The 12,137-nt window shown below is 30.9% G+C and overlaps 1 protein-coding gene across 1 annotated transcript; it reads left to right on the top strand.

Annotated features, from left to right (window-relative positions):
- Positions 1-2,877: 2,877 nt before the first annotated feature.
- Positions 2,878-5,922, top strand: LOC144567149 (Transcription elongation factor (TFIIS) family protein). Its single transcript, XM_078317207.1, has 9 exons — positions 2,878-3,533; positions 4,052-4,120; positions 4,237-4,319; positions 4,403-4,455; positions 4,555-4,673; positions 4,770-4,797; positions 4,884-5,164; positions 5,251-5,329; positions 5,456-5,922. The coding sequence occupies exons 1-9, from the start codon at positions 3,099-3,101 to the stop codon at positions 5,584-5,586; spliced, it is 1,278 nt and encodes a 425-aa protein (XP_078173333.1). The 5' UTR covers positions 2,878-3,098; the 3' UTR covers positions 5,587-5,922.
- The last annotated feature ends 6,215 nt before the right edge of the window (positions 5,923-12,137 follow it).

Raw genomic sequence — 12,137 nt, 5'->3', positions numbered from 1 at the left:
ATTAAATATATTGAAGAATGGAGTGCGAAATAATAAACTTATGGATAGTTGAAGGAGATATAAATAAACAGTAAACTTAAAAAAAAATATAAAATTTGATTTGTATGTACATTTTCATATCAAAATCATGTTAATGTTGCAGATAGAAATATAGATCCACAATGCAAATTAAACTATAATAATTGGCATAGCCTCATTCATCTTTATTTTAAGTATTAGAAGAATAAGAAAGACCAATAACGAAGCAATATATCTCCATCCTACGTTTGATATAAAAATAAATTAAGATTGCTAATTTGAAATTTATTTATAATGTTAAAAGTAAGTAAATGTAATTCATACGGCAATCTTTTGCCTCAACTTGAAAAGATTTAAAATTTTAATGTATACACACAACAAATTTAGAAATTACTGTATGAAAATCATTCAATATAAAGTAATATTTCCACATAAAATTAATAACAGTAATATTATAGGGGAAAAGATATCAATTGCATTTATTAAATATAATTTTGTGGCAATATGGATAATTTTTTAGACATCATCAGTAAATTTATTTAATTTCATATTTTTTTTTAAATTAGGAACAAAGATGTCTTAATCTTCTAATATATATGATTATATTAATCTTTTCATGTGGTTTCAATTGTAATATTTAAACTCCATTTCTACGAACATCACCCCCATTTGAAAGAAGATGACAAGTATACATAATATTTCAAGAATGTTACTTTTTAAGTATTGCTTCTTACATCATATATTTGGTATTTTTATTTAATTGTGTTTACCTCTGAGATCATGTAACAAATTGCCAATTTGTTAACTAATTTAAGGACTACAATTTTATTCTTGGTAGTCCATGTCAAATAATTAAAATATTTAATGACTGATGGAGAATAATATTTTATTCTATTCTGTGTCTAAAATTGAAGGTGACATTCACATTTTATAGTTTTTCCAATAAAAAAAAAATATACCTTTAGCAAATTACTGCTAAATATTCAAGATACCTTTACCTTTCTATGAACTTATACAATCTGCATGTCTCACTGCTATTTATTTCAAATTTTCAATCAACATTATTAACCAAGTCAATACTCAATATAATCAATCTGTTTTCTATTTAATTCCACTCTTGACAGAACATTCCAGTGCATTTTTTATATGGTAGACCGAGTCCAACCATTAAAAAAATTACCCTCTTCTCTCTCTCCCGCACTACCGCGTCGCGGTCCCTCTCCCCTTTCATTGGTTCGTAGTTTGCTCATAATCCTATAAGAATAGTCACCCCGACATTTGTTAATTAATTACTTTGGGTGCGATAAAGGAAATGACTAATTTATTTATTATTTCTACTGGGGACCCGGGTAACGGGTTGGCTTGGCCCTTGGATTTATCTAGTTATTTATATAGAATTAATTTAACGGGAATACCCTTGAACTAATTTTATTTGCATTTGTCGTTTAAGATCAGGGATGAGATGTTTATTTTGTTTGGTTAGAGTAAAGAAGTTAATATTACGAGAATGTGTGATAATTTGTGGAATTTTTGTTCGCTCTATGTTAACGTAATAATTTATGATTCTTTTTATGCATTACGGTAGCGTAGTAATTTATGAAACTTCTGTTTGATTAGTACAACTACATTGGTGTATGTTGGACCAATTGAGTTGACAGAAGTATAATACTTTTGACGTGAACAAAAAAAAGTTTAGGATAAGAAGTGGATAAAACCACGCCAAAATAACAAAAGGTTAAAAAGTAAGAACCAACGTAAAATTATTTTAAAATTCAAATCTAACTTGATAAATACGGTTAATGTGGAGAAACTTTAAACTTTATATATTTGTAAAGAAATTCGGTAAATGCAAATCTTTTATTTACATATTATACCATTTACTACATTATTTTTTTAATTAGTGAATTTAATGGATTTTATTTTATGATTCAATAGATATTTCGCTTGTTTAAATAACATACATGTATTCCATTAATCATAAAAATACTTGATTTCAAAATTAAATTGTTTCTATAATTATTATTGTTGGCACCACACAAGTTTTTTTTTTTAATTTTGATTTGTATATTGGAAATGTTTCAAACTTCAACATACTTGTGAGTCTAGAGAAGGAGCTAAACTAGAAATTTAGATGGGAACTAAAATTGAAATTTATGGCTTGAACTTGAACCCAAGTTCTCACAAAAACAACTTAGCAATAATCATTATGATACGAGTATACATATGATAATTTACGTGGGAAGTTAAACTATATAAAAATTAAAAAAAATCAATTAAATTATAATGTACATAATTAAAAAATTTGAAATAAAAGAAGTGACTGAGCATCTCCTAAGCTATACAAAAATTCTTGATTAAGAGTTCAATAGTTTAATACATGACTTTAAGAAAATACAATTACAACTCAAACCGTATTAAAACATTTTTCAAATGAGGAATGTACCGTATTAGTATTATAAAATACGTTGAGATGCATATGTTTGTTGTATCTAAATTTAGATTAACAAAAACCTTACGCTATCATAGATTAACCAAACAAACAAAAATGTTTTCAAGTGGTTGCCATAATTAGAGATTTTAAACAAACTAAATTCCATGAGGAATTTTACAATTAGCATATTTACAGTTCATTTGTCAATTAAAATTACTAAAATTACAGTAAAAAATATTAATTTTCAAAACACTAATCACTATGTGTAATATTTTTGCTCAACAACTAAATTTAGTTTTTCAACCAGAAATAAACAGCCAGAATGGGGTAAAGTGTAAAAGAGGAAAGAAAGGAAATAAAACCCTGAGAGGGGTGTTTATGAAAAAGCAGCGTAAAAATGTTATCCCACCTCACCTCTGGTCTCCATCCAGCGTAATCCGTTTTTCTCGCTTCTCCTCTTTCTTTCCTTTTATCGGACGTTTCTTTTTCCCTTCCCTTGCCTTCCACCAGGCTACGCCACAAACCTAATTCTCCCAATTCACACCTCACAATCCAGATCAAACAAAAACCAATTAAAATCGACGAAAAATTAAATCCAACTATAATCGTATCAACACTAAAATCGATCCACCAACTCCGGCCATCCGCCATGGCGGCGAGCAAGAACCCGGCAACGAACTTGGAGTACTGGACCGAGTTTTTCCACGGTGCGAATGGGAGTATATTCGATGTAATTGAAAACGCGATCTTGGTAGCTGCGAACGACTGCCCACAGGAGCTGAGATCGAGGCGGGATCGGATCGTGGAGAAAATATACACGTTGGCGATCCCAAGGTGTTTCAGCTGCATCGAACGGTGTAACCAGCAATTGGAGGAAGCTGGAAGTGTGAAACACGAACGAGATAACCGTGAGAAGGACAAAGAGGGACCCGAAGACATAGGAAGAATGGTGGTGAGTGGGAGTGGTGGCAGCAATTGTAGCTACGACGAGGTAGAAGCAATCACTGAGGAGATCGAGAGAGATAACGAGACTTATGGGGAGGTTCTGAGGATAAAGGAGATTTTGCACAAGAAGGAAGAGCAGGTATGCTAATTTTCAATTATTTTTTGTTGTTATTTTGTTTCTTTTTTTACTGGATTCTTTCATCTGGGGAAAATCGTTTCTTTTGATCAGAAGTGTTGTCAGCCAAGTGATCGTGATGAATTATTTTAGTTGATTCAACTCTTAGTTGCCGAAGTATTCTCCTAAGATGAAAATAGTAAAAATGCAGGGATCAAAAGCAAAGCTACATCTGCTAGACTAGCTATTTTTGATGTAGATTTACTTGTTTATTTCTTTTTCTGGAAAATTTTCAAAATAAGGATTTTTTTTGGGAAAATTCTTGTTTCACTTTCTCTGCCCGGGACAGTTGCATGTACAGTAGTCTGATGTTTATACAGAACTCATTGCTCGTTTCATGAAATGCACTGGACTATGTAGCAGTGTGTTTTACAATTTGAAGTTGCACTTTTCAGTATAGTTTTGTGAAATTAAATTGGCTACAAGATTGATACTTTTTCGATTTCAATTTTTTTAACTCGAGAAATTGTTGATTACCGCAGTCGGAGAATACATTGTTCGAGTCACTGAGGAGGTTGCAACTCATGGAGCTCTCTGTTACTACCTTGCAGGTTGGAAGTTAAATTATTTTATAGATATTGTTCAATTACAATACTTCCATTTTTCAAGTTAATATTTTTTTTTCACTAATATTATTCTAACATGTGATTTTAATTAACTTTTTAAGGCCACAGAAATTGGTAAGGCGGTGAACGGCTTAAGAAAGCATAATTCAAAGCAAATTAGACAGCTCGTGCGCATACTTATTGAGTAAGTTTAATTTTAATTTGGTTTGAGATACAGAACATGGATTTAAACTTTAAATGACTAAATTGGGTCTTTCTGGGTTACAGAGGCTGGAAAGAGCTAGTAGATGAATGGGTTGGATCAACTGCTCTAGTTCCTGGTACGAAATTTAAAATCTCAAACATCTGGATTCTCCTTTATGAACTAGTTTTTTGTTTATGTTTAATCCCTCTTATAATAACTGTAATCTAAATTACAGAAAAGCAAGAACAGAATGAATATAACACCCCAGAGGAAGAAGAGGAGGGGCTTCCTTCTCCTCCACTGGATGAAGGTGCATTTCTTGCAACTCAAACCACCGCCATCCAATTAGACGAGGTACAAATACACTTCTTGTAACTCCACTTACATTTATTCAAAAGGATATTCCTTATTCATTTCGACTAATGTGATTTTCACTTACATCTGATGCAGTTCTTTGATGGAATGGATGATGATGGAAGTAAGTAGCAAATTTTGTTTCTCTCAAACCATCTTTTAGTTGAATACCGTGGTTTTATCTAATATTTTAAAATCTTCGGTTGCCAGATTTGAAGTGTGAAACTCAACATAAGAACAAAAGAGAATCTGAGAGGTCTTTCTCAAAGAACAATGGCCCTGTTATGAGGCAGGAACGACCTGTGCCGACAATTAAGCAAACAAGACCTCCAAGTTTGCATTATTCTTCCCAAATGAAGCCGTCAGAGGGAATCGTGAACAAACCGAGCAGACCTGTTAATGTGGAGTCCGGGCCAGGTAGACCATCTCATCAGACCCAAAACCCGTCTGCTCAGGCCCAAAGAAGACCACCAGCTGTTGCTCAGAATGATGTAAGTGTTCTATTTCTTGGTGATAGAATGAGGTCTAAGCTGTGATTTAATTGGTGAAGACCTCATTACTGTGAAATCTTTTATAGAGATTGAAGTCCACTGACGACGATAGACTGGAGGCGGCAAAGAAGCGGCTTCATGAAGGATACCAACAAGCCCAAAATGGTAAATCTTTATGTTCACCTGATGTTAATTTATCAGTTTTTTGAGTTGGTAGGCATCTGTTTTTTATTTTGCAATTTGGTGGTCTTATACTCTTACTTGGTTTTTGATGTTTGATTTGTTGTGCAGCCAAGAAGCAAAGAACTGTTCAGATGCTCGGTGAGAATGAGATACCCAAACACAAAGTGGCACCTCAAAACCGGTTTCATAATCATCCGAAACCGAAGAATGGAATAAGGAGTTGGGCTGCTCGACATTAGGAAATTTTAATTTGCTTTTTTTAATTGAATTTTCTGACTCGAGACGTAAATTAAACCATGGAGGATTGCTTTCGTTCATTTCCTCCTTGATTGCTCACTCAAAAATGGCCACATGCCGTGCTCCTCTTTTCGGTTCGGTCAAATTTGCTGAAACTGAATATGTGGATGTTTTCTTGTTTATGCTATGTTTGTGAATTCTAAAGAATTCTATGGCGGTGCATTGTTGATGAGTGAGGCTGACATTCAAAGTTGCAGAGATAAACCTTTGTTTAGCCTTTTTGTAAGATGCCAATAATTTATAAAAAAAAGAAAAGCTCATTTTTTCTAGTTTTTAAACTTCTGTTTCATATCAATAAAGTTATCCTTTTTTGGCAAATTGCTGGATGGTTCATGAAGTAATAACACATGTATTTGGTCAAGTTTGATCGAGTTCATATTAATTCCTCTAGGGGTGGAATTGGTTATTAAATTTCAGGGGTTGTTAACAGTTGGGAACATTTCTAAGGCTAGTTGAGTAGGTGCAAGGTGTTAATGCATTAGGTGTCTTATGTGATAATAGTCAAATGTAGTGATAATTGAAGTGTTTCATCGGAATTATTAAAATGTAATCTTGTATTGTGAAGTGTCAATAATTAGGTTGTATAGGTATTAAGGTTGAATGAGTGTATATTTAGATAAACCAACTCACGTATTGTGAGGTGAAAGTGTTAATCTTGTAATTGTACTGTTAATTTTGAATAATATAAGTATTAAATTGTGAATTTGATGCGAACATTCAATCCTTACAAATATATTAATTCTTTTACTCAACTAGTATGACGGCTCACGCACCTATAAACTTAAATCTATTAGATGGAGATATTTTGTTATTGGTATTTGTCTAAAATTAATTTTTACCGTATTTTATCTCGATCTTCTTATCATTAGTATAATTCGTATTAAATTTTTGTTCGTTAAAGTAATGTACGAATAATGAATAATTATAAAAAAAATATATTTGATATAATCTAATCCAAAAATATAACAAGTAAATGAATATATTACTTGAACACGTAATTAACATAATATCATAAATGTAAAAAATAAACAAATGTCAGTTAAAAAGTTTCTTAAAAGTAAATAAATTATTAATTAAATAAACTATATTGCATGTATTGGTGTATAACTGTATATATTAGTTTCGTCATAATAATAAACGTTACGTACTTATATGTAAAACTAAAGAAACGTTATGTTGTATTTATTCTTCGTAATAATACGTGCTTATGCAGCGACCAGCGACGTGCATATTAAAATTGTACTGGCATTATGAAAAACTTTAATTGTACAAACATTATTAAAATTTTAAATATTACATACAACAAATCATGAAAACAAGAGATTTGAAACAGGGGAAGAGGTCTCAGTTAAATTGTACTGGCATTAGGCTAGGTCATATTTGACTTTACAGACCATGGGACCAACATTTCTTAGTATCTTGTCAACCAAACAAGCAAGATAGTTTCTTTTATTTAATTAAAAGGAAGAAGGAAACAACACAAGTATAACTAATTGCTAATTGCAATTAAATAAAACCCCGTACTGTTCTTGGGTCACGGTCACTACTATGCAATACACAACAGGATCCAGCCTTTTATATACAATAAAATACATTTATTTTACCTAGTAGTAATATAGGATCAGTACAGTCTGTAGGTTATCCCTTCAAATCGTTGAAATATCATTTTGGGTAAACACACGCTAAGCGGTGAAATAACACTTTAATACTGAAAAAACAGTTTAGATTTTAATTGTCAGAAGTTCATTACATGGTTGGCTACTTGGCTGATTCATTGAATCACGATTCACGCCAATGAGGTTATACACTTGGAATTGTAGCTAAGGACCTGGGACTGGGAGTAGGTTAGAGCATGAGAGAAATGGGTCCCACCTTCTCCATTCCTAACTCCAATCTACCAGCTTCCCTTCCATTTAAGGCCTTTCCTTTGAGTAAAGATCTTCTATGGCCATCCAAACCTTAAAAGAGTCTAGTATTTTTTTTTTTCTTGCAAATTTGCAAAAGATGTCGGATAAAAAACAATTAATGCAACATATGCCCAAAAAAAGAAAGAATAGTAATGATTTTTTTTCTGTTACAACACATTTTCTAAGAACTAACCAATTAACATTTCAACCATCTCAACTTAAAAAGAAAAAAATTATATAATAGTCATAGAGATAACATCTCAGGTAATGACCACAGAAGACCTGTAACCATGTATTTGGGTCATTTGTTTTGTTTTGCAAAAAGTAGGTACAGCCTCTTTCTTTGACCATTCCTCTTGGATTGTGGTAGTGTGACCTCTTATCAATTCTATTAAAATCTACTTTAGTACACTTTTACTAATTTGGAATCTTTTTTACCCTTTTCTATTGTGCGCCACGGCAGCTTTCTCTTCCAAGATTTGGTTCTAAAAGGACAGATTCTAACAAAGCCGACATCACTTCTATGGATTTAGAATTAATAGCGTGCCAATTATACAGATATAATTTCAATTAATTGCATTACAATATTTAAATTAGGAATGAGGCTATGGTAATTAATATGTATATTACGGATCAATCAGTGCTATAGATTCATATTTTTGTTTTTAAAGTTCCAGCAGAGTTAAACATAATATCTAAATAATAATGTATTTTGAGATTAAATTTTATATATTTTTAAAAATATATTATGTTTTAGATATGTAGAAAATTATTTTATTTGAAATTCAGGATCATCCAAAAACAGTGATTTTCTATTTATTTTTAAAAATATATAAAATTTGATTTTCTAGTACTCTTTCACATCAAAAACATATTGTGATTTTCGATTTATTATGAAAAATATTAAAAAAATATCTCAAATTTGATTTTCGAGGACATTTCACATTATAAACATATATAATAGTTATGATTGATTGTTTAAACATTAAAAATATAGATATGAAAGATATGATTTTGAAAAAAAAAAAAAGACAATGAGAAGGATACGGTGTTAAGATTCGGGTTCCTGCAAGTGAATATATCCGAAATTGACATGTCAGAATTTAAGTGCCACTATAATGTTATTCCTCCGTACTCGGTAGCAATTTCATTGGGGAAATTTACAAAGTGTTATTTCTTTGCAAAAAATAGAACAAAATATTCTCCTTTCAAAATTCTTAACAAAATATTCTTGTAAATCCCACTTATTTTCTCTCTTTCCCTCCCTCTTTCTTCTTCCTATTTATTCTCATCTATTATTTGTTTATGTAAAATATACAATTGTAATTTTATTTAAGTTTCGAATAATTTTTATTTTTTTGTGTGTATAAATAATTTAGAATAAAAAATTAAGTGTGAAATTTTATTTGCTAAAATCAGTGTATATGTAGAATATTTCCAACATATGAGTCTTTTAAAAAATTATTATAAGACATGGTATTAACTTATTTTATAAAATCTAACATATAAATATTTTTAACATACGATATTTTATCTAGTTTATTCGGTATAAAATTTCATATTTATGGTTTTCACAATTATAAGAATTTTATCAATCACATGTTAAGAATAATTTAGTGAGATATTTATGTTTCAATAAAAAAAAATACTAATTACGTATATGACATAATCTTAAAAAATTAAGAAATAAATAACCATTGCAAAAAATATTGAGCTCAAATACTATAACAATGAGTGGTGTAGATGGTTTGGGTACATTTTTTACACTTTTGAAGTGCATATCTGGTCCGATTAATAACTAAATTCAGCAAAGTTTAGTTTTTAATTTTTCACTATAATGTATTTACTGATGAGTAGTATTACTTACATTGTAACTGATTCAAAGCTACTGACATTATTTATTGCATTGGTTATTTATATTCTTAATTTCTTAAGATTATGCCGTATACATAATAAGTATATTTTTATTAAAGCATAAATATCTCACTAAATTATTCTTAACATGTGATTGATAAAATTCTTATAATTTTGAAAATCAGAAATGTGAAATTTTATACCGAATAAACTAGATACAACGTCGTATGTCAAAAATATTTATATGTTAGATTTTATAAAATAAGTTAATACCATGTCTTATAATAACTTTTAAAAAGACCTATATATATTCTTCAAATAGAAAAAAAAAATATTCTTCATATACACTAATACAATACTTTCTGAATTTAGCAAATAAAATTTCACACTTAATTTTTTTTATTCTAAATCATTTATACACATAAAAATTAAAAGTTATTCAAAACATAAATAAAATCACAATTGTATATTTTACATAAGCAAAGAATAGATGAGAGTTAATAGGGAGAAGGAAGAGGAAGGGAAAGAGAGGGAACATGTGGGGTTCACAAGGGCATTTTGTTGGGTTTTGTGGAACGGTTCAAACCCATTAGTTTAGCTTAACAGCGGAAGTGTGTAAAACAAAAATTTTACGGTTAAGTTAAGCTAAAAATTAAACGAGGTATGTCAGGAAACCTTCCAAGGCGGTCCACCTTCAGTATTCCTTTGGCATCAAAACCTCATTTAATTCATTTACAGATCTACTCCATAATTGATTTCCTAAAGCATTAAATCTATTTACAAATTAAATAGATTAATATAACAATTTATACCTTGATTCCAAATCTCAGTTGGAATGCAGACCGAGCGAGTAGAGCCTCACCAGGGATGGAATCGACTCGCAGTATCACACGTGTGATACCTCTATTGGTTATCCACCAGGACTAACCGGAGAGCGATTTATTTCTTCTGCCAGAAATACCGTAAACCGCGGAATTCTGTAGAAACACTATTCACCGAGAAAATGATGAAATAAATATATTTGTGTCCCGAAGTAACTCGGTTTTGCTTAAAAGCTAAACCGCAGGATTACACAAAATATACTATTTCCTAATCTTGAAATAACCGAAATCAAGGAAGAGAGAAAAACTGATTAACGAAGTAATCAGATTAACACGTGAATTAGTGAGTCTTTCTCTCTACCCCTACCCCTCTATTTATAGAATTTTGAGGAGGTTCGCAAAAGACCGAAATACCCCTCAAAACAAATCTATTTACCAAAAGCCCTTGACACCTCATCCTTTTATCATGTGAAATGACCAAAATACCCTTGCCACCTCACATGACACATGTCAACACATGGGAAGTCGGCACCAAGGTAAAAAAGACCATTTTACCCTTGGTCCATTAAGGCATGAATAGTGTTGGGCTTTGACTTTTGGGCTTTTAATTTTAATTAAGGCTTTGATTATTTTGGGCTTTTAAATCCATAATTCAAACCCATAATTAACAAATTAAAATCCAAATCAAATATATATAATTGTCATATACAATTATATTTCTTTTCGGTTGTTGTTCGGTAACTTTTATACAACGTAATGTGTACGTTTATAAATTAACCGTTGTTTCTGCTTGTCATTCTAAATGACATTTATAATTTAATTATATCATGTATAATTAATTATAACCATCTTAATATTAATTATAATCAATTTATAATTAATCAGTAAGATTCTCCGAGTAGCTCCTATATGGTGTGACCCAATAGGATCTGTGTTATGTTGGTAAACAGAATTAAAACTGTTTTAACTTCTCTAATCATGGGTGGCGTCTGGCAACACATCATGACCATCCAATTACACAGATGATGCTGTACTGTACAATATCACGATCCAGTAAACAATTTACTTGTGTCAGTTCTTCTGTCTCATAGCTATCAGATCAGTTTCAAGGTAGATGTGTGTCATCCTTGGTAACTGTATCTTTTATTGATCTTGAGTAGATTATCAAATATAATTACTCTTGTAATTATACCGCATGCAGATAATCTAACTCTATCAAGGGGCCCAGTGATGCTATAGCTCGTATAGAGATACGAGGGACAAATAGTATTCTTGGCAGACTATCACTCCCTCAGCTAAGTTATATATATGGAAATGCTACCGTTATGGCTGCTTTTTACGGACAGCGTTAGATAACACTTACTCATATATATTTCTTAGTGGGAACGATAAATACCTCATACTGTAGAACTTTGACACTGAATGAAAACATAAATGACACGAACACAATTCTATTTAATGTTTCATTCGGGGTCTGTCAAATACCATGTTCCTAGAACATGTATCCATGTGATTAAAATGACATCTCGTGTCCGGTGGTTTGTAAAACTTAACCATCTTTTAATCCACATGCTAACCTTATCGCGGTAATTAGTGTTCCTGCTAATTACCTTGGTCGGTGACTTTTAAGAGTATATATTATCTATATTATGGAGTTTCACAATTTCAGTCATGAACTCGAAATGATCCATAATTTCAATAATACTCAAGGCAACAAAATGATATATAAATAAACATTCAATTCATGAACAAAGCTTTATGATTAATTTATCGTATTATTGACTTCTAGATTATTACAAACTAACACATTTTGTTAAGAATTTTGGAAGGAGAATATTTTGTTCTATATTTTGAAAAAAAATGGTACTTTGTAAAATTTTCCCAATTTCATGTGCACACATGTGAGACTTA

This window comes from Carex rostrata, chromosome 16 (genome assembly GCF_964058835.1).
Source record: "Carex rostrata chromosome 16, lpCarRost1.2, whole genome shotgun sequence".
Taxonomy (NCBI): Eukaryota; Viridiplantae; Streptophyta; class Magnoliopsida; order Poales; family Cyperaceae; genus Carex; species Carex rostrata.
This window is presented reverse-complemented; position numbering and strand designations above follow the sequence as displayed.

What these genes read in the sequence shown, in the direction of transcription:
- LOC144567149 (XM_078317207.1), top strand. Translation starts at nt 3,099, where the DNA reads ATGGCGGCGAGCAAGAACCCGGCAACGAACTTGGAGTACTGGACCGAG. An exon ending in CCGCCATCCAATTAGACGAG is followed by an intron (nt 4,674 to 4,769) that starts GTACAAATACAC and finishes CATCTGATGCAG; the next exon opens with TTCTTTGATGGAATGGATGA. An exon ending in TGGAATGGATGATGATGGAA is followed by an intron (nt 4,798 to 4,883) that starts GTAAGTAGCAAA and finishes TTCGGTTGCCAG; the next exon opens with ATTTGAAGTGTGAAACTCAA.